The 23,750-nt window shown below is 33.1% G+C and overlaps 2 protein-coding genes across 2 annotated transcripts; one reads left to right on the top strand and one right to left on the bottom strand.

Annotated features, from left to right (window-relative positions):
* Positions 1-390: 390 nt before the first annotated feature.
* Positions 391-13,608, top strand: park (E3 ubiquitin-protein ligase parkin). The gene is made up of 11 exons (XM_085952676.1): positions 391-846; positions 990-1,167; positions 2,908-3,104; positions 4,293-4,441; positions 6,696-6,773; positions 6,871-6,991; positions 7,837-7,909; positions 9,882-9,946; positions 10,020-10,139; positions 11,184-11,296; positions 13,054-13,608. The coding sequence occupies exons 1-11, from the start codon at positions 589-591 to the stop codon at positions 13,133-13,135; spliced, it is 1,434 nt and encodes a 477-aa protein (XP_085808802.1). The 5' UTR covers positions 391-588; the 3' UTR covers positions 13,136-13,608.
* A 2,796-nt stretch (positions 13,609-16,404) lies between these two features.
* Positions 16,405-21,373, bottom strand: LOC147067820 (uncharacterized). The gene is made up of 5 exons (XM_085952138.1): positions 21,060-21,373; positions 19,081-19,266; positions 18,347-18,745; positions 17,927-18,068; positions 16,405-17,398 (listed from the first exon to the last, which is right to left on the bottom strand). The coding sequence occupies exons 1-5, from the start codon at positions 21,237-21,239 to the stop codon at positions 17,007-17,009; spliced, it is 1,299 nt and encodes a 432-aa protein (XP_085808264.1). The 5' UTR covers positions 21,240-21,373; the 3' UTR covers positions 16,405-17,006.
* Between the last annotated feature and the right edge of the window lie 2,377 nt (positions 21,374-23,750).

Genomic DNA, 23,750 nt, shown 5'->3' with positions numbered 1-23,750 from the left:
ATTGAATATTGTGTGGTTAATAATTATTTAATATAAATGATCCACCATTTCTAATCTTTTCTATCTACCTATCTAATTCTTTTAGGTCTAGTCTTCATAATATTCTCTTTTTATTACATTGTATTTATGGGATTTCCGTTTTTAGATATGGGTAGGTACCTAACAAAGAGATGGAGTCCAATCTCTTTGGTAGGTAACCACTGCGAATTAATATAAATTGGCGATTATTTTTTTACTCATTTATTTTTATACCAGAAGATAGATGCAAAATATTAACAGACTAGAATAGGTACATACAAAACGTGGTGGTAATAATTAATTGTCACCCATTAGCCAGCTAGTGAAAGTAAATATATTCTTACTGGCAATATTGATGTCTATCGTCGGGCTAATGACTATATTATCTATGGTCGGAATCAGGTGAAACGTCAAAACATAACCTCTGTCACAAAATTAGTTTTTTTAATCGAAGAGGTTTCAAAGGTTTTCTTCGCGTGTACGTCTTTGATTTTAATTATTTATAACTAATTATAATCGTAGCTAAGAATATAATACTTACATGACTACAGTGTATAAGGCTCTCCTATAATGAGTTTTGTATTTGATATTTTTAAAAGCTTGTTTTACAAAATGATTAGTTTTCTTTCCTTTGGAACAAATAAACTTTCAAATAAATTAAGTGTTTATATAAAAACTAACACTGGTGATACGGTTGCTGTCGATTTGGACCCAAAATGGGATATGAAAAATGTGAAGGAACATATCGCTCCACAAATAGGATTCCAACCTGATGAAGTTAAAATCATATTCGCAGGGAAAGAGCTCTGCAACTCCACAGTTGTAGAAGTAAGTATATTATTCTGGTTCATACAATTTTATAATTTGATTATTATGTTTACTGAAACTTTTAGTACCTAACTAATGTAAATTTGGCTTGTCTTAATATTGTTATGAGTATGAAATAGTAATTCATTTTGTATTATATGCAGGACTGTGATTTAGGTGAAAAAAGTATACTGCATGTCGTTCGAGTCCTTGGAAGAAAAAAACGTACTCCTGTTGAACTCAGTACCACCGAAGAGGTTGAGGAGGGATTCAAACCGCTTTCCGAAACATTGCTAGACCTGCAATTGACCTCGGAAGAACGAGCTGATGTCTTAGATTCAGGTATTCCTTTATGTTTCATCAGGCTTTCACGCAAATGCTTGAGATATCACTGTGCTTTGGTGCTCCTTAGCTGATGCTTTGAATCTATTATAGCCTCACCCTTAACTAATTTAGTGCTAACACCGCGACTGGCGCATTTGGAGTACTTGGCCATTAGATATAATTAATGTGTTATTTAAATGTGGTAATTAAAAGGTCAGCAGTGATTGTTTAAGACATATCAATACTGTAAAAGTTTTCACAAGTTTTGTTCAAGCATAACTCACTTTAACAGAATAAATTCTGTAAGTAGTATAACAATAAGAATTTTCAAACCTAGAAGTTAGTAAACTTAAAAATTGTATAATTTTTTAAAATTTAAATAACAATGTGTGTTGTGACTATAAAATCGTAGAAAATCAAATCGATAAACTCGACTAATTCAATAATTATCGCTAGACTCAATGCGATACCAGATACCAGTGGTTATACGGGTTCAAATTCCGTCGAGCATCGTATTTTTTTCAGTGTTTTCAAGTTATGTATGTTCACATCTTACATTATTTATTTTCTTTATTCATTGTAAGTTTAGGGGTTTACATTTGGGTCATTTATTATTAGATGAAATTTACGCATTTTGGCGCCATATTGAATGTTCAGCAAACGATTACGTGGCGTCTAGGCTTTCGGGTTTCAGACGCAGGTGACACAATAGGGTCAATAGAAATATCACCATACAAATATTTTTCCGTCTTACTCCATTCTTTGCAAGATTGTTGATGAAGGATTCAGGCACATATAACATCAATTAGTATCGATTATTGAAGTGAATAAATAACACTTTGCTATGTATAATTAAGGGTACCTGAGTAGGATCTACAGGGACATAATTAGGATGATATACATACGGCTATAAGATTATAAAATACAGATTTAGAAGGACGGAGAGCAAGGGAAAAGTTAGTATCAGGGCGTGGGTTTCAATCCTACAACCCAAACCAACTCACGTGCCTACCATTCATGACAATAATAAATTACTTACAGTACCTATTTAAGGCCGGTGGAGAATCTGAAATATGTGTAAAAGTTTGGACACCAGCCTCCTGAGGAGTCAATGTCAGATGCAACAGAAATGGGGAAAGCAAATAGTAAATGAAAGACGGCGCAACTGTGTAAACAATATAAGAATATTATTTCTGTTGTAAAAAAGGTACATCTGACATAAGAATGTTACAAACGGCTCGCCATGCGGCCTAAATGATTAAAAGGAAATTTAAGTTAAATGGAACGATATGAAATGGTTTAATTTTAAATAAGATAATTGCTACGATGTCCGGAATTACAGATTATAACTAAAACTTGATGAACAACACAGAATAGTTATGTGAATCCTTTTGTCTTTATTGTGACTGCTGCTACTGTATATTTAGGTTACATGATGTCCGTACTTGAAAGTAAGCCCACCTGACTACTCGATCCGTCGCGGGGCCTACTACGACCACTGATCACAGCAACAGGGTACCAAGAGAATTAAAATCTTTGTGCTTATCTTTTTTATAACTTTTAATCGACGGAAGCTTGATAACGACCTCTGTTAGTTCTGACAATCCCGGATGTCGTCTTCTTTGTTTTCCAACCAGCCAGTCCAAAATGGTGTTGCCATACTGCGGACGGATAATTGTGTAGAGAATACCTGAGGCGGTGTTATTTAAACACAACAACTTGATTGAAATATGTGGGATGATTTTTTATGAATTTTAGATAAGCCAAAAGTCAAAGCTCACTTTTATGTGTGGTGTGGAGCATGTAAAAAACTATGCGAAGGAAAGTTACGTGTGCGTTGCGCAACTTGTGGCAGTGGCGCTTTTACAGTCCACGCAGATCCTCAGGCATGGCCTGATGTTCTTTTACCTAATGCCCTAACTGGAGAATGCCTAAACCAGCCCAGCTGTTCGACGGTAACAAAACTAATCTATTTACGTCCATTCTATCAGAGTTAAATGCTATGTTATGTCAATGTTATACTTGAGTAAAGAAATATACGTGAGGACTTTTCAATTGTTCAACATGTTATTACATGGCACAATAATTTCTAAGATTAAAAATCAAAGTTGATCAGAAAGGTGCATATTTACTTGTTAAACAGATGTGTCTAAATTTACCTTAACACTTTGTTAAAGATTAAATAAAACATCTAACGATCCATTTAACACTGTTATCCAAGTCTATGTGGATAACAGGCACCGCTAGCTCAGGGTACAGGGTTTTCGCACTATCTCTCTGATGAATTCCAATCCTGTTATGGAAAGGACCATCGGAATCAATTAGTATCCGATGGATAATGTCTATCATATCGCTACAGCGGTTAATTGCGAGCATTGAAAACTAAACTCGAATTGGACGCCAAAGCCTTTTCTGTGAAAGAAAAGAACGTAAAAGAACATACTATTATAGGATACAATTAAATTAAATGAAAAACCGTGATAATTTAACCTCACTGTATTTAATATGACATTGTAAATTAAAAGTCAATGGTACTATATCGTAATAACAACTAATTACGAAAGTACATAAGGTCGGTACAACACCGAAGTGAAATCACCATCGTACATAAACGACGATGTTATAATACATAAACGAATATTTACGTTACACAAAAGACGAACTAACGTCTGCAAACTAAGATATTTATACAATAAATCCTCAGCAACTTAACCTAGCTTAAACTAAATATCCACATGTGAGTGAGGTTATAATTAAAACAAATACTTAAGATTAATTAATAATAAAAAAATGAAATGTATTTACAGCCGCTTGGCGATTCCGCCAAGCGGGACTCGCTCCTCTCACGTCCTCTCGTGTCAAGGGTCAACCAGAAAAGAATTGGATTCGAGCGGGAATTGATCGGCCGACCATCGATTCCCCCCACCACTTATCAAACCCGGCTGCTCGGAGTACCAACCGCAGGATTTTGTGTTGCCCGCGAGAGAAAAACCTCTCTACTAATTAAAATTGTTAATTAGCCCGTAGGTGACGTCTGCAACGTCACAACTTATTTAAATGCAGTGTAAAGTATTTCTTATATATTAATTATTTATTATTGTAAAAAGCAATACATAATAATTTGATGCCTCTCTATTATATAGATATACCACGATAAGGGGCCAAGCTTTGCCAAGTTCTTTTTCAAGTGTGCCAATCATACATCGCAAGGGGAAAAAGACCAGGCTGTTCCCCTTTATCTCATCAAACCGAATCTAAAAGATATTCCATGTTTGGCATGCACGGACCACAGGTATATCATTTTCCACAAGCGATTTCTAATATTCTAGAATTACTACAGTTGACTCTCGATTTTTATCGGGCTTGTTTTAACCTTAACCGATTTTATTTTTGTATATAGAATATAAAATTGACTTCCAATAGTCAAATATTAATAACTCAAAAAGCGAACGTGAGATAGGGTCAAAGTTCAATAAACAAAAACTTTCGTTTATTTTTCTTCAGAAGTTTAGTGCGAAATAAAAAACCAATTACGTCCTAAAGATTTAAAAAACTGTTCATATTATATAGCGTAATCTATTTTCATATAATAACCCAATGACATTATTAATGGACAACGCACTAAATACAGTCGCTAGCAAGTAAATTCGCGCATAGCGACATTCGCACATGTGAGGCGTATATTATCAAAACCTGCTTAACTCCACGAACACAATTGTTGGCAAAAGCGAAAAAACTGCTGTAGGCTTAATTATTGCAAAATATAAGAAAAGATAAAATTAATGAATAAAGAAGTAGATAATAACACGTCACCTGCCGGGTTTTAATTGGACGAAAAATCAAAATGGCGGTTTTTATCTCTGATGTCATTGGTTGTATAGATATGAGTCTATTTTGAAACTAAACCATTAAGGATTTGAGCACGATTTGATACTGAACATGATTTTCAACATGAATTATCTCTGTATTTAAAGCAGTTACGCAAGCGAATGAATATTTATTCATTGGTATTGCCATAGAGAACAGTTTGGCATCAAAATTTGAAAAAACTCGAAAATGGTCGTTAGGTATCTTTTGATAATAAGGTGCTCATGTATAGGTAGACCTGACAAAGAAGTGAGTGTCATTTTTTTTTCCAGATACTTCGTCCATATTAATGTCATTGTAATAATCCATAAAATATCTGAAAATTTTTGACAAATGCCGTACTTTTCGCATTTTTAGCAATAAGTGTATAGATCGCACAACCAGAGTTGAGGCGGCCGAATACTCACACAGACGCATTCAAAAAAGGAATAGCCTGTAAAAGAATATTGTATTCTTCAGAAATTCACCAATACACATAATCTTTCGTATCTGTGTCGCACCAACGCTGGCTGAGAGACCTATAATTTTGCGAACTTTTTCCGAAATTTCAGAAGTTACGAATTTTTGTTCGAAAACTTAAAAATGCAAATGATAAATTGTAATAAAACTGTTCTCTGTATTATCTTGTATCTAAAATCGCTTCCAAGGTTTGTAATTATTTTAACAGATGTTCATTCTTAACGCTGATAATAAAAGGTCAATAATCTTTTAAGTGTTTTCCGTCACGGAAACATGAATGCATCATTTTATAGTGAACTTATTTCTAAACACATTTAATACCATAAATTTTCAATACATGCCCTAATATAGTGTAAAAAAACATTACCATGTACCTGTTCTAATACAAGAATTTTTCTTGTTTGGGCACAATGGGTTAAGTCCCGTTTACATGATTCACTTTTGACGATCATCACAGAGGAATCATCCGCAGCGACACGTGTAAACGCACAATTATCAACGAATCATCGAAAGTGATCATCCGGAATCAAAAGTGAATGAAGTTCAACTTGTTCTACTTTTGGATCATTTTGTATTCACTGCGTATAGTATATTAGTCTATGGTTTTATCCACCAACGACTCTTTTTCCTATTCGTGTTTCTCTCTATGAAATTTCTGCATTCATATAACAAACAATCAAAAATTGTTTGAATTCCAACCTGCAGCGTAATTTCACTTGCCGCCATTTTGGATGAATTGTAAATTTCACTTTCAGTGACACGTGTAAACAAAAAATAAATGTCTGCCTTCAATTCACTGCGGATGATTATCCGCAGTGACTCGTCTAAATGAGCCTTTAGTTGACCTCTTCTATGCCGCGATTAGTTAATTGGTAGTAATTAACGTAAGAATTGGTGTAATTACGGCGAGTAAGTTCGCTTTCCTAACCTAATTAACTATGATAAAAAAAGTGAAAATATAATTATTATTATAATATAATAAATATTATTATAATTTTACAAATCTCTTATTTCCAGTAGGCGAGATTGTATTCTGTAAACATAACTTGTGGAATTGGGTATATTATGAATATTATGATTGCGTAGTTTTGAATATTTTCATTGCTGTTTTAGAATATCCCGGAAGTCGATTCGATCGATCGGTAATAGATTTTCCCATGTACTTTTGTAAATTGATAGTAGCCAGGAGATATCTAAAACCATGCGTATTTTTTTTGCAGTGAAACTGTTTTAGTATTTCCATGTAATGCTGGCCATGTTACATGCCTCGACTGTTTTCGCCTCTACTGCTCATCTAGGTGAATACATATTATTTACTTTCTCATCAAATTACTTTTTCATGTTTCCAAAGGACATTTAAGGACTCATTATTTTGATATGTTAAACTTGTAACAGGTTAAGTGAACGACAGTTTTTGTGCCACCCTGAATATGGATACACATTATCTTGTCCAGCTGGCTGCGATGACTCCTTTGTTGAAGAAATCCATCATTTTAAACTCTTGACTGAAGCCCAGGTTAGTCCTTTAAGTATGAATAATCTTTCACTATGTTCCATTTTCTTTTAATATACATACATTGTGTAATTCAGCACACCTTTTAGAAAATTAAAGTATCAATATATACAGTGGAACCCCCAGTTTTGGAATGCCCAGAATCCATGTTTTCCTGCTATGTAGGTGTAGTTTTTACAGTCCCGTTTCATTTTAGTACATTTAATTCTTAGTTTTAAGTTTTTATTTTCCGCAATTTACATCTAAAATATTCAAATTTCAAATAAAATTACATCGGTATTAAAATTACAAATCCAATTTATTTGAACACATTCAATTTAATGCTTCAGATCATAGAAATGAAGCCAGATGCATCCGTATGTCCTATTTATAAACATTTATATACTATGTCCCTCTGTTCATCGCCAACTCTCGCGCCTCCCATCATGCCAGACTTATAGCGCGTAGATCGTTTTTGTGAAATTGTTTAATTTTGTTGTTTTGTGTTCTTCAAATAATATTGTCGGTTCAAAAGAAAAGAAACATTCTTGAAAACGGTATAAGAGTGAACACGTCGGAATAAAATGCTCCAAACCAATGATTTTAAATAAAAAAATAATTTATTATTACAGATGAGCCTGATACCATTAGACTCCCTTTAACACATTCACTGCTGACTAGTTAATTACCACAACTCGGTCACTGCTAAAGACACGCTTGGCGTGTAACATGCATCATTAGCATGATAATTAACTGGTCAGCAGTGAAAGTATATGTATCTAATGGCCTTCTGCCTGGCGTGTCTTTAGCAGTGAAAGAGTTTTAATTAATAAAAAAAAAAATATTCTTTTTTATGTGATTTTTTCTAGTATAATCAATATCAATCGTTTGCTACTGAAGAGTTTGTATTACAAGCGGGAGGAGTCTTGTGTCCTCAACCAGGTAAATACTTATCAATTTGTATTGTCTTGCTGTTTATAAAGCAATGATTATAATCTAACTGAACAATGAATCGCACCAGCGTCAGCATAGCATTCATAAATTATTTCAAACAATTTTAAATGAAATTTTCTGACCATGTCTGATCCAAATCAAATGGGCCTCCGCAGAGTGGAGGTTTGTATTAACAGATTTTGTTTTTAAGAGAAACGGATGTCAGCCACTTGCTCAATCTACATGGTCCATACTCTGACTCATACAAAAATTGAAAAACAATATGTGTATTTGCCAGACCCAAGATTTGAACCTGGGAACCACGACGCGATAGGCCGACGCTTAAGCCGCGCAGTCATCATGGGACTGTTACTAAATTACTAAATTAAAAATTCAATATTATGGTATATGAAATTATCACAAAAATACTTGAATAAATCGACACCACAATAGGCAATACGGGAGCTCAATAAGATATAGATGAAAATGATGGTACGAGTTAAAAATATTTTGTTTCCTGCAAAAATCAATGTTTGTATAACAATACATAAATAAAATAAATGTTTCCTCTGGCGGTGGTAACTGGATAAACTACATTTCATTAATTAAGGCTATACTTCAGATGAGGCATGATCTAAAAAGATCGTGGCTAGGCGATGCGCTGATTGTGCAAATGACGCGTGCCGAGCGAAATATAATTTGTCATAAAAATTCAACATGCGTCCATTTAATGTTATGTTTATTGTTATATTACTAATAATAATAGTATATTCATTGACATGTTTTCTTTTTCAAATACATACTTACCTACGTAAAGTTTTTTAGTCATCTTTACACGATTTAAGAATATATTCTTCCGACGCCATGACAAATCAAATTGACGTGCGCACACCTCGACTGTCGGTCTCCGATTGGCGACGAGTGCGAAATTTCGTCGCACCTACTGTTGAAAATTATTTGCCGTTTCACTGATGTATGCTCTTAAAGTAAAAATAAACTAATATTGTAGAAGTAATAACCAATCAATGATTCCACAAATTCTCATTTTATATTTTGTTTTATGATTATTGAAAATCCACATTCATATTATTATCTTGACAGCATTGTTGTCCTATTTATGTCCAAGTTAATATTGAGAATTTACACGACGAAGTGTCTGTATTGTCATCTCCAAAGCCATTCGGAGAGTACTTTGTATTGAATATGATACCCCCTGATGATGTCTATGAATGCTTTATTGTCTGAGCTTCTTCTTCGGGGACATTTTGATTAACAACACGGATTTGCAAAGAAGCGTATTTTATTTCCAACAAAATATCGATGTACAGGTCACAGCGTAATGAAAATATTAAGAAAAATTCGGCAGTGACAGGACCGCCTTAATGAAATGTCCGAAAAGGTGCCTGGAATTTTATTTTTACGAGTGCAGAGTGCAAGTGCAGATGCACTAATCTAAAGATGGAACGGCGCGTCTTAATCCAGCCAATCAAAAACGAGTTGGATCATGCGACAGTTCCGCGCTGTCAACATATTGCGGATCACAAACAAATTTTAATATCATTATTGATAATGAAGAATTACATTTTTCTTGGCTTAAAAATTGCTGTCTCGCAATCAACCCTGCTCATATTTCTATGAGACTGCCCAATAATGATTCCGGCCTCTTTAGGGTTCAATGGAATTGTATCCGTAGGGGATGACATCTTTCGGCGGTGTTAGTATATAAGACATAAGTTGATGTGAATATTATAGAATATGTAAAATCACATTGTATTGACGACATATGAAACTTCGTTTATATTGTATAATTATGAAATTTGAATTTTTTGATACTTACAATGTAAACAAAACACATTTCTTGTGAATTAAAAATACAAAGTCGTTTTAAAAATTGATCTTGAATTACGATCATGTATATTATGCTTCTTTTAAGGAAGTATTAAAAAATATTACATGCAATTAAATAGAAAAATAATTTTAGGGTGCGGAATGGGAATACTGGTGGATTCTGAATGCACAAGAGTCACTTGCCAAAATGGGTGCGGGGTGAGTAGCTAAACAATGATTCGAGAATGAAATAGTAGTCTGGGATGTTCTTTAATATGATGTTTCTTTTCAGTATGTGTTTTGCATAAAGTGCCTTCAAGGATACCATATTGGGGAGTGTGATGCGAATCGTGATGAAGCTGCAGCTAGCGGAGACTGTAACTATAGCATAGATCCCGTCAAAGCTGATGAGGTAATAATTTCATCAATACATTCTTCTTGCTAAAGCTATTCAAGGATTACATCTCATATAGCACATTGTATAAACTCTATGCCTGAGATGCATAGAATGACGATTTACGTTAAATTGAAATAACGTTGAACTGATATGCATAGATCAAAATACAAGACAGCTGCGAAAATAACGAGATAGTTATACAAGTATTCATAGAATGGCTAATGTTACAATATGGATTAAATAATTTTATCTGATATATACCTGATCACTGCCAGAGCTGAGTTAATTCGTCAAAGTATGTATGTTGCATCAGGCCATGGACGAGTTAACTCGTGCGTTCTTGTAAATGTCATAACTTGTGAAAAACTGTTTGTGTATATTTTCTAAACAATATTTATCATTTTAGTGTGAAAATATTCATGATAAACTCGAGAAACATGTTGATTTGATAAGTTTTCACAAATATTTATTGTTCTGTTCCTATTTTATATTTTTTAAGGGATTTATTTTATTCCAAAAATAGCTGTCCTATAAGTATCCACCTAGTAAAAATTGGCTGTCAGTGATAAGGTTAATAGTTAATATTATAAACTTGAAATAATTTAATAATCATATCAGTGTTTTCATTGTAAATTTAATGCATGCATATTGATAAAGTATAATTTATATTTTCATTTGTAATAAAGATATGAAATAAAAAGTTAGTCTATTTACATAATTAAGTAAATGTTAACTGTGTTGATAATATAATAAGACGTACCTGTTTAATGTTGCTAGTCTTTCTTATTTGCGTATATAATAATTGATATCTACTCAAAATAATTTTCATTTATCAGAAAGTAAAAAATAAATTCAAAACTATTTATTTAATTTCCGGTTAACAAAATGACATGTCAGATTTTTGTAACTACTATTTTATCTGTTATTTATTATTATTGTTCTATGTTCATTGTTTTTATGTTATACTTTGTTTAAATTATCTTTCTATGCTGTTTATAAATCAGTCAATAGTATTAGTTCATAGGAGTTCTATCACTATTGGAGACTGATTTATTATAGGCTCGGTGGGATGCAGCCAGCAAGGTAACAATCCGTGTAATCAGCAAACCATGCCCTTCCTGCCGAACCCCAACAGAAAGAGACGGAGGATGTATGCACATCATCTGCACCAGGTAACACCATCTCTTGACTGATTGTCCCATGGACCTTTTCTTTAGCTAAATTAAAATCGATTACATTGCTAATTTTATTTGAGTGTCAAGCGAATATAGGTACTTCCATTTTGTCCATTGGCTATTTACTCGTGCTATTGTACAAACTCAATCAAGTTGATAATTCGGTTTACATTAAATTAAAAGGGTCATCCATAAATGACTATTCTTTGGTATTTTACCACCACCCATATTCCCAAATATTTTACCTCCATCTAAATAATGAGAAATTTTTAAAACCTTCCCCGCTGTTTGTTGAAAAACAAATTCATATAAAATTATCAATTTCATTTTATGTTCTCACTGAATATTTTATTCTCAGAATAAAATAAGTTCATATTTGGTTGGTTTTGTGACATCAGATTTTCTACAATCCCCCCCAGTGGCGAACTTAGCGATTACGTAAAACCAACCTTTTTAAGAAGTATAATAAATAATCTAAGACATTATAGATTAAAAAAAATACCAAACACAAGACAGAAAGTGCAGCTAGCGCGGCTGCAAACTTTTTAAGCACAAGTTCGATTCTCGGTTCACCATCACTTTTTTTGTAAAATGTCTATTTTAGTGCATGTTGTCTTTTTAAGGGAATATCTTTTATAAAAAAGTAAAATATAATATTTTATGTTCAGAAAATTGTAACAGTAAATACTGAAGATGAATCAAAATTCAAATTTAATTCCCGTAAATATGGCTATCAATACTCACGATAGCCGAGCCATCACCGTGTCATCATATATAGCCGTGGGTCCCGGGTTCGAGAACCGTCTCTTCAAATTCACATGTTTTTCAATATGTGTTTGGAACCAGAAGGTTGAGCAAGTGGCCTACATCCATTTCTCGTTAAAAAACAAAAAAAATCTGTTAATATTATAACTCCACTCTGTGGAGGCCTTAAATCAAAACTAAATAATATCAAACATGGTAAAAAAGGACTTTTCTGCTACCTATCATAGCCTACCCAACAGGCACCCATCGGCACTGCAACCCCCCATATCCTGATGGTCACAAATCATCGCGTTATATTAGACTCCTCCCTCCCTTAGTGCGATGATATCATAATAATATGAAGGGTACAGGGGAATAAGGCTAGATGTCAGTTTTGTTAAAATGTTCAGGAGACGAAATTTAAGATTGCAACACTCGCATTGACCTCTTTTATGCCACATTTAATTTTTTTTTATCTATTGGTCTAGTTATATTGAAGACCCACAGATATAACAGAATATAAATTGAAAATATTTCTGGACATGAATCCTGAAAAGAATGTAATTGGCTGCTAGTGACACTAGGTACTTGGGCTCTATTTACCGAGAGCTTACCACGGAGAAACGTCAGATTTTTTTACTCTATACTTGAAAGTATCTAAACGCCACTTTTTGAGCATAGTCAACCATGGCAAAACCGCTATTATAAGCGTAGACAATAAGTACGGTCACAGAGAACAGTGAAATATTTTAATAAACTTTATAATTAACAATACAATTATTACGTTGGCGAGAATACTTATGTAATCAAATATGCAAGTTCCTGTTTCTATTTTGGCTTTTTTTTTTTAAATATGAATACTTATTGATATCATTTTCCAGTGCATTAATTTAGCTTATGGGGTTCGTTTGCTCAATTAGTTTTTGTAATATTTCTATTTAGACAAAAATGTCAATAATTCCATATACGTACATGGCATTTGGAAGTTTTCTAACTGTTTTTATATCCAGGGCTGGATGTAGCTACGAATGGTGTTGGGTGTGCCAGACTGCCTGGACTAGAGACTGCATGGGCGCCCACTGGTTTGGATGAATCTACCGAATTATATTTATATTACACTATGTAATATTTGTTTGATATGCGGACAATAAATTTTACTATCTAAATCTGATTTGAATCGCAATGGTGCCAAATAGTTTTATAAAATAATGATTTCATGTTCATGGAATATATTCCAATGATCGGAATAAAATGCTTATAACTTTTTATACAAAGTAGTTACATGTGTGAATTCTGTTTCTTGCATAATTAAAGTGGTGATGTGAAAACTGCTCCTAGTTCATTTTTTAATAATATGTCACTTGTACTCGTCTGTCCTCACCCCAAGTTCCAAGATGAGGATCTTGGAATTTTATCATGTCAAATTTGACTAATTATACCTTGAAGATTGTTTACATTTTGCTGCAAGATAAACCTAATTATTATTTTAAGATATCCAATGTTACACAATATCAATTACTCATAATATTATAATAAAATAAAAAAATGTTTTCTCTGAAAAAGTGAATTTTCATTTTATTGGTTTCCTCACGGCTTCCCTATTCAAGACAAAAATATTTAGATAAGCATGTATTTCATATATTTTTATGGAAAACTCAATAAAACAAACTAAAAATGTTATGAGTGATTTAAAAAATACATAAATCATGTTTTATGGTCTTCTTACTTCATAAATGCAATTAGTCAGCCAAATATATGAAACTGCCCTAATACGTGGTCACAATGGAATCACATTTTTTCCAATCTTTCTAATTTTTATTACGTATAGTTTATTTCTAATGTATTTATAATATAATATTAAAAGTATTTTTTCTGTTATATTTTAATTCTCAGTTACGGCTTGCTACTCCTGTATTTCTGTGAAATGTTGGTGAGTCATTAAAAATGTCTCATATTTTTGTTATATATATTAAATATTGTTTATACGTAACGTTTTATAATATTTTTTTTAAAAAATATACCTATAAAAGAGAAATGACGTTTTTATTGACTTCCTAACATTTTTCAAAAATAGGAACGGCGTATTTTTTTCTAGAGCCCCCATTTTATTAATCGTAGTTGTAGAACTGCTACACAAAACGTCACTACAGAACACTAACCACCATTTAAATGGTTTTTTAATGACCTCACCGTAATCTCATGAAAATCGTATTTGGTTCGAAATCGCTCTGTGTATGATGTACGCAAGGTGTACGGTTCATAATAATGCTACATGTTCTTTGCAAACTCAGTGATACACATAATATGAATAACAATGACAAGTTGAGCAATGGCTTAAAAAAATGCAGGTAGTGCGTTGCACTTGCATGGTATTAGAGGTGCTGGCACTGCAGATGACTGTCATAGAACGATATAAAGGGTTATCAAATTAGTTCTATAGACTTTTAAAACATCATAGCAGCCATTTTTTTCTGATTCCTACCTAAATTGATATATGTGTTCAGTGTTGTTTGGCAAATCATCATGGAAAGATATACAGTTGTACAGCATATTATATAAATTGCAACAATAATGAAACTATTCGAGCTGCGTTTCAGCATTATGTGAAATTTATGGTGAAAATAATCGATCTACAGAACTTTTCTTAATTTATGAATGTTTGCGATGTTAAGAATCCAACCCGTCAAAAATATAAACGTACTGCTGAAAATATCGATGCTGTGAATCAAACTGTGGATGAGAATCCAGAACAATCAATTACATGTCATTCTCGAGAACTCAGGACTTTCTTATGGTAAGTACTATATATATTCTTCATTTGCATTTGAAGGCATATAAATTACAGTTAACACAAGAACTTAAACCGAATGACCATTTGGTGCGTTGAAATTGGACTTTAGAACAACTTGAAACAAACCCATTATTATTTCATGGAAAAATCATCTTCAGCGATGAAGCTCATTTTTGGTTAAATGGCTTCGTAAATAAGCATAATTGTCGAGAAACTACTTTATATCCACAAAAATTAACTGTTTGGTGTGGTTTATGGTCTGAACTTTTTGAAAACGAAAACGGCAATGCGGTTACTGTCAATGGAGAACGCTACAGAAACATGATTACTGATTTTTTCTGGCATGTATCAGATGATTTTGATCTGGACGATATGTGGTTCCCACAAGATGGTGCAACATGCCATACGGCTTGTGAAACAATCCACTTATTGAGAGAAAAGTTCAGTATATATTATATCTCTTATTTGATAACCCTTGTAAATTTAACAAAGCATAATACATATTAACCTTTTCAGTAAACTGAATACATACTTTGTAAGTGTTGTCACAATGTGATTAATGGTAAGTATACATAGGATAGAAAGAATAAAAATATATTTTTTAATATAAATTTTATTTGTAACCCTTCTATATAAATATATATATTATTAACAACATTCTTAATAAAATTAATACTATAAATAGTTGTATATTCAGACAATAATAGAAGCACTCGATTAATTTTCTGCCACGTCAAATAATCCTGTAATATGGCTGTAAAATAATTTACAATACACAAATGTATTTCAATAAAAAAAACATGTTATTTTATGAGATGGAATCGCAAAATATGAATGTTCTAAAAATACGTTGAGATTAATCTCTGTCAACCTTTTTTGCAACATTCCAAGTTAATAAATATCTATCTATTATGATCTAAGACCGAAAGATTTAGGAGTTATAATACCTGTCTTTTTTCAGTTTGCCTTTTGAGTAAAAGAAATACAAATTCAGGAACTCTTAAAATAAAGGTGCCCAATTGAACACGCACAAGATGGATTCTTTCAGACATGCTATGAAGAGAATCAATATAATATGCATTATGATTAATAATTGTAGCTTTACAATTATGGAGAAAACATGTTTAAATTTGAGTCATGGTCAGTAACCCAATAGTATTCAGCATGTTTAAGTTTAGCAAATGATAAGACACTAAGTGGTGGAGTACATTGCAAGATCTGTGCAATGTGCGCACGGCGCAGGTGGCCTAAACAGCACTTGATTTCTATGTCACATATGCATCTCACGGCCACTCACAGTGTGCTTTGACCTTAAATCTCCCAAAGGGACCATTTTATGAAAATATAAGTTATCATGCACAATGTAAATGTATTACGCAATTTTCGAGAAGGGGCTTTTGATGTTGCTTGTTGATGCTTATGAAATGCTGTTTCTTGATACCACACGATGATGTTTGCTTAAACCATAATTATCATGGTGACAAACCTTTCACTACTTTGAAAATGTGTCCAAATCATTGCATCGTCTGCAGGTGCTTTTACAGTTATGCGGACATATATTTTTTTATTTGTGATGTGACAACCTTCTAGAACATAATTTGGGAGGAGCACCGGGCACCTTGTATTGAATACATCGTCAGTGTAAGTGCAATAACTTGGAAGAGTAAATTAAAAAAAATAATTTTAGTCACAAGACACGGTTGGTAAAATAAAAATGTAGAATCGACTATTAGCTTTTTTGTAATTGACCTAGATTAATACTGCTTATGAATCATGCATAATTGTTTATTTACTGTAAACAAAATGGCATTATGAATCATATTCAAATTATGCGATATTATAAAGGTATTTTGTGTCGTGAACATTTAAAAAAATGGTTCATTGCACTTTCACTGCCGAAATAATGATTATTATCTCTGCTAGCACAACTACCACAGTAATTTATCTGAACCGGTATGCGCTTAAATGACTTCATAAAATCGTTGTCATCTCGTAACTAGTCTCAATTTCTCTTCTCTCTAACGTTAACAAAACAATAAATAGTAAAACCGTCCACACGCCATATACTCTTTAACAGGGACAATCTCAATAAAGATTTCACAAAAACGAAGATATAAATCATTTTATGCATAACAATATAGAATTAAGGCACAATATTCTAGCGGGGGCCGGTCAATTCCTCTGGCCATGGAAGATCCACATGTGCTCCTTGAAGATATCCCGCATGGTGAAGGAGCGCGGGCAGAGGTAGCAGCAGAGGCGGTTAGTCAGATCCGAGTGCATGAGTCGCACATGATACTTGAGCGCCGACTGGTTGGAGTACTTGGTGCCGCAGTGGGGACAGTCTCCGCAGATGGCTGCGTGGTTACTCTGCGAGGTGGAGGCGGACGATCTGCTCTGCGCCGGGCAGTCGCCCTGCTCCGAGATGACCACCTCCGGTTCCAGGTCGGGCGATAGACACTCGCTCTTGACTGCGGCTTCCGCATTCGTTCCCAGACTCTCCGAAGGCACTTTGGGTTTGGAAGTTGCAGGCGCCGATGAGTCGCTTTTCAACGACTGGGCGCCTATAAAGTTTATCAAAAACTACATTGAGAAAATTCATTCAAAGAAACATAAAAATTTACGAATGAATTCCATAAACATAGGTGCCAATTAGAAAAAACCTAGAAAAAACTTTGAACTGAGTTGGATTCGACCTCATGTCTTTCACTTTTCAAGTGACGACAATTGCATTTAATAGCAATGTTGTGTGTATCAAATTCCATCAAAAAAGAATAAGTTCTACGATTCTTGTAATTCATTCTGAGGTGTTTCAAAATGATATAGGTATTTTCAATAAAAAAAAATCATTCTCAAATCTTGTGAATATTTTCAGTCTAATAATTAAAAAGAATGGCGAGCACATGCGATAGAAGTGAGACTTCCAACAAAATTAATGTAAAAAAACTTTCGTTCAAAAAAATATTAATGAATATTAAAAGCGAAAGTAATAAAGTGAGACTAAACTAATCATCGGCGATACAAATGAACACACACTTTTTAGTTGTGGAAAATATTTTTTAAAAAAATGGCATTTTAAAATGTATGCGAACCTGAGATGAGTGAGCGAGCGAGCATACTGTTTTCATAGAAAGGCACGATGGAAGTATTGTCACTCTCATTTTGATCATCTTCTTGTTCTAAAGAAAGGAGTTCTTCACCAACCGGAGCATCTTCATTGACTTCATGCTTCACCTGGAGAAAGAAATTTTTATTTTGTTGGTGAGGTAAGTAATAATAATACATTTGACGATTCAACTATTCTAGAACCAATACATCATGGCTGAGATTTCCTAGCGCCCTAGGGTATATATTGTGTATGACGGAAGCGGGGTTCTGGGTTAATAATATGTACATGAAAGAGCTGGATGATTTGAAATTCCGCAGATTGCTACTAAAATGTTCAGCCATGATATTCGTGTATGGCGTGAATATGTCGATAAGTCTAAATTATTTATTTGATAGACATATACCTGAACCCCAGCAGTGGTGGAAGTTTGGTGATCATCGATGGCAGATAGGTTAAGATCAGAGGCGGGGATATTCCTGTTTGTTTCTGATTGACTCGATTCTTTTTCTTTAAAATGGTCGCTAACTAATTGAGCCGAGTCACTTTTTTTTGTAGGGCTTACGCTCTTCTCTTTCAGGGTTTTGAGTTTTTTGGGACTTTCCGAAGCTTGGCCGTCGGGTGATTTTTCAGATGCACTGTTTCTTCTCCTTTTGAATATCTCTTTTTTAGGACTCGATGAGTTATCTTTTTGTACACTACTGCAACATGTTGACATTCTTGAAGAAATCATCAACTGCGTAACATTCTTCTTTTGATGCAACATAGATGCCGACCCCGACGTCCTGTACAGATGTTTTTTGACCTTAAAAAGATTTGTGTGAATTACTTACTTGGTTGTAATTTCAACCACTAAGGCCATCTTCATACGCAATGTTTTCCCATTGTAGGATATTTTTGGTAAAAGACGAGCTGATTATGAAACAACACCAGTGATATTTGTAGGCCAACATGTCCTTTATATCGTACAATCGAGAATATTGTGTGAAGAATAAGTAGTTACCACTGATAATAAAGTATATTTTGAAACTCTTGTCAAAAGTTATAATATTGCATTAGCATTTCAAAAGTTTAAAATCAAAATACTCATTAAAAATGTAAAAATAATTCTATTATAAACAAAGAAGAATTTGCTATTACTTGTTCTGCTATAGGAGTGGTTTGCGTCAATCCTTTGACTTGAAGCAGTTCCGCAGTTTCTAAAAAAGATGGCAACTCGGCCTCTTCTACTTGCACTTCTCCCTGGTACATGTATGCCAGAAGTCTGACGATATCCTGAGCCAACACATCTTTCAGGATTATAATGGGATGACGGCAAGGATTTTCCTATAACAAGAATATGACATGTATAGTGTGTTAGCCATATAATCAGGGGTGCCGCATTTTAGGTTAAGAAATATCCTGCTGAACATTATATAATTTAGAAAAACACTTTCTGAGAGAGTATATTATAACCAATAGAAAAAATCTTTTTTGAAAAAAGTAAGCCACCCGGCCGGGAATCGAACCCTGCATCTCCACGGGTAAACGCCCCAATCGTCGCATTTATCCAATATGCTACGGTGTGACATACTAATAGCGACAAATTTTAGCTATTGGTCATTTTAATACCTACTCATCGGCGTTCTTCGAAATGAAGCTACTTTGGCAATCGATTTTTGTTTATTAAATCAAAGTAGGTAACTATTTACTATTACTTTTGATTACTAACCGACGTCGTGGAATTTCTCCAATATTTTTTAGAAGTAACTACTTGCACTTGCTAATAATTTATACTTAAGGGGGAGACGCATGCCAGCAGAGAACCTAGCGGAAATATACGAAGCTTGCAATTTGAGATTTTTTTTTGATAATTTACAATTGCAACTGTATTAAGTATTTAATAAATATGTATCCGAAAATATTAAAAAGATTTTTTTATTTTTTTTTAAACTTAAAGATTAACTTACAATTGTAAAAAAAATGTAATAAAATGTGAATTCGTTGCAGGGTCAAATCTTATTATTGCATTATATTTTATGGTCATAATTATCATTAAAATTTGGTTTATTGAGTTTTAGATTTTATGTGGTGTAGATTTTTGACTAATTCGTTGTTTTAATATTTTTTATTTATATTTTAAAAAACATCGATTTTTATAAAAATATAAATGTGTATAACTTGAAATCCTTTTTATTTATATCAACTCGAGCTTCAATATTGTGACCATGCCTAAAATAAAATTTGATATAAATGAGGTATGGGCCTTAATAGTAATTTGAATAATGAATACCTATATGAGTGGTCTCAACTTTTGTACAATTCGCTATTTCGTAAGAAGAAAATTCAGAAGCCGCTGAACTTTTTTGATCCTTGTATACAATCTTGTGACTTGGACGGTAATACATGCATTTTCGGTACTGTTGAAAATACCCGATATACTGGATTATTTGTTAGATTAGGTTAGGTTGGTTTAGCTTAACCTAACAAATAATCCAGTTTATCGGCTATTTTCAAAATGTGTTTTCCGCTGTATTCCTGATAACCGAACAGTACCGCATTTTCTTGTTATGGCCACGATAATACGTACTGTCAGTAGTAAATCCTTGCACGTGTGAACGGGGTATAAGTAGATTGTGTTGGGTTTTGGGTTGTTTTTCATTAGGTTGTGTTAGGTATTTGGTATCAAAACATCTTAACTACAATGACGATATGGAGTACTATAAAATTACCATTTTCTAATTTAACATCCTCTAAATTATGCCAATTAGTGTCCATTTATAACCCTATACCTTTTTTCAAATCAGGTAATTCAATTGGGGAATGTTTTTCAATACTTCCCTCCAATGTTATGATCAGGTAAGGTAAGTGATCAAATCAATGTAGGTAATTGATTTTCAAAATTTATAATATAGGAAGTCACACCCGGAAAAACTAGGAATAATGTACATTATAATCACCGAATGCAACCGTGCGTTGGATTAATTGCTATTGTGACAAATATTAAAGAAGTTCTCCAGAATGTATAACATGTCAGCAACTTGACAGCACGCATAAACTAATCTGGTAATGGCATTATTAACAAAAGAGTTTAAAGGAAAGATCGTGTACATTGCGTATAATTTTTGTGTTAAACGTACCTTAAAAACCCCTCTAAAATATGGGCTGCATGCTGATAATATAACTTTGTGTGCCTTTATATTTTGACCCTCGCACGTTAAGGTTACATCGACAAGATCTTCCGAGCACTTTAGTGATTCCAATGCGTTAACAATGTTTGATTGAAAGTCCATCCACTTCAAACAAAACTGCTCTGTCATCTTCGATAGTTTAATATAAATCGCTATATAAATAATAAACCATAAAAACAAAAAAATAATGTTCACCGATCCAACAACAATCCTACATGCAATAACAAATATGGCCGCCAAAACACAAATGTGACACAAAATAACAAACGATCGTAAATGATCTCGAAAAAAATATTGTGTATTACACGAACACACCAAGTAAAATTTTTTTTTCGATATAAATAAAGGACTTCTATTAGTGCCTATTACGAAAACGACGTAATAATAATATGCACTGCATGTCTTTCATTTTTGATGACTTTATTATGATCAGCATGATAATTTATTTACGTAACCTACCTACCCAAAGAGATTAAAGACTTGCTACCCGAACCCGATACATATATATTTTTTTACTTACCTACCTACCTAAATATTATTGTTGTATGCAGGTCCGTACCAAGGATTTCAGCTGCCCTCATTCGAACTCCCAATAAGTCGCTCCTTTAAAAATACATACTTACAAATATTTAATTATCTACCTCGACAGAAAATTTTCGATTTTCTTGGAACAAAACATAAAATTAGATAAATAAAGATGCTCTAAAATGGGGATGAGGGGAAAATGATGCAAATGGCGCTATAATTATAGCAGAATCTGGAGACGACATCTCAACACAAAAATCAAAGTAGGTACTAGGTAGGTAGGTACTTAGAATATTCAATGGGGCCAACAAGGTGTAAACTGGTAACTGAAGATGGAACTGGTTTAGGTTATGCGATCTAGGGGGTACATCTGTTTATTCGTTAAATACATTATTTGAAATAAAAACGAAAACATGAGAATATACGAGTACCTTGGTATCAAATTGGGACATGAGCCATCTGCAATAATTTGCAGGAGAGGCGATTTTTCATTTCATATAAATATTGAAACATAATATATATAAAAAAAATACTTGAGTAATGCTTAGAGGTATAGAATCACATTTATTAAGTTAAATCTAAGATATTCATTTTGTAAATATCAAATATAATCGTTCAAAATTGCTTACGTCCGTTTTTGACACATACTTTTGCGTTTGTCCGTGTTTGATACGCAAACGGCCGTACGTGTCCGCTTTTGACAGAAAGTTTAATTTTTTTAAATAAAATTGCAAGGTAGTTCAGATTTCTTTTATTGACAGAATTTAACAATAAATGAAAAGCCTTAAAATTAATAATCATTTATTTTCTGGAGATAGGTAACAATTCGCAGAAAATTTAAATTTTTTTAAAATAAAATTTCAAGGTAGTTCAGATTTCTTTTATTGAAAAGATTTAACAATAAATGGAAAGCCTTAAAACTAATAATCATTCATTTTCTGGAGATAACAATTCGCAGAAAGCTTAATTTTTTTAAATAAAATTTCAAGGTAGTTCAGATTTCTTTTATTGAAAAGATTTAACAATAAATGGAAAGCCTTAAAACTAATAATCATTCATTTTCTGGAGATAACAATTCGCAGAAAGCTTAATTTTTTTAAATAAAATTTCAAGGTAGTTCAGATTTCTTTCATTGAGAAGATTTAACAATAAATGGAATGCCTTAAAATTAATAATTATTCATTTTCTGGAGATAACAATTCGCAGAAAGTTTAATTTTTTTTAAATAAAATTTCAAGATAGTTGAAATTTCTTTTATTGACAGGATTTAACAATAAATGAAAAGCCTTAAAATTAATAATCATTCATTTTCTGGAGATAATAATTCGACTCCCGCAAGTTCCACGTCATCTCCATCAAGTGTATCAATAGCTTCTAAATTATTCACTTCTTCAAAGCATTCACATGCATGAATATCTTCAGTATATTGTTGGCCATCGATTGGCAAATTATTATTTGTTTCAATTATGTTCTTATACCAATGCAGGGTTTCTATATTCTTCCATTCGAGTCCAAAATGTTTCGAAAGTAGAGAATTTACATCGTTTATCTTGTTTTCATTCAGTTTAACGCCTATAGGAATCGGTGCTGGATTTACTGCATCGTATGTTTTATTCTTTTTTAGAATTTGCTTCTCTCTCGCGATGTCACAATTGTAAGGTATTTCACCTCTTACCACAATATTATTCTTTTTCGTTTTGCGGAATAAAATTCTCTTGCATTGAGATATTTTGAAATGTAATTGTGCTGTAGATTTTATGTTTATTTTAGCTTCGTCTTTCCAATTATGAGGACTCCAATCTGTACCAATTATTTTCAATGTTCCGTGTGCTTTAAATACATCATGATATTCTTCAATATGTATTATTGTTTTCTTTTTCTTTAAGTCTCTTTCGATAAGACCAAATACCCGATCTGCTGGAAGGAAAGAATGTCCAGTGACTGGAAAAATTATCTCTAGCTTAGTGATTGATGGAGGAGCATTGTTATGAAGCCATTTGGCACACATCGTTACTATTGTTAAATTTTTATTTTGGCCAGCACACCCATCTGCTACCAACCGAACATTTGTGTATCCGTTCAATACTTTTGATTGTAGTTCATTGAAAATGATTG

The sequence above is a fragment of the Rhyacophila brunnea genome, unplaced genomic scaffold (genome assembly GCF_057557595.1).
Source record: "Rhyacophila brunnea isolate RB1 unplaced genomic scaffold, BYU_Rbru_1.0 scaffold_3, whole genome shotgun sequence".
In the NCBI taxonomy this organism is placed as follows: Eukaryota; Metazoa; Arthropoda; class Insecta; order Trichoptera; family Rhyacophilidae; genus Rhyacophila; species Rhyacophila brunnea.
This window is presented reverse-complemented; position numbering and strand designations above follow the sequence as displayed.

Coding starts and splice junctions, on each gene's coding strand:
- park (XM_085952676.1), top strand. CDS start 589: ATGAGTTTTGTATTTGATATTTTTAAAAGCTTGTTTTACAAAATGATT. Junction 3,105..4,292: donor ACCAGCCCAGCTGTTCGACG/GTAACAAAACTA, acceptor TCTATTATATAG/ATATACCACGATAAGGGGCC. Junction 11,297..13,053: donor ATGCACATCATCTGCACCAG/GTAACACCATCT, acceptor TTTTATATCCAG/GGCTGGATGTAGCTACGAAT.
- LOC147067820 (XM_085952138.1), bottom strand. CDS start 21,239: ATGACAGAGCAGTTTTGTTTGAAGTGGATGGACTTTCAATCAAACATT. Junction 19,267..21,059: donor ATTTTAGAGGGGTTTTTAAG/GTACGTTTAACA, acceptor TTCTTGTTATAG/GAAAATCCTTGCCGTCATCC. Junction 18,069..18,346: donor CCACCACTGCTGGGGTTCAG/GTATATGTCTAT, acceptor TTCTTTCTCCAG/GTGAAGCATGAAGTCAATGA.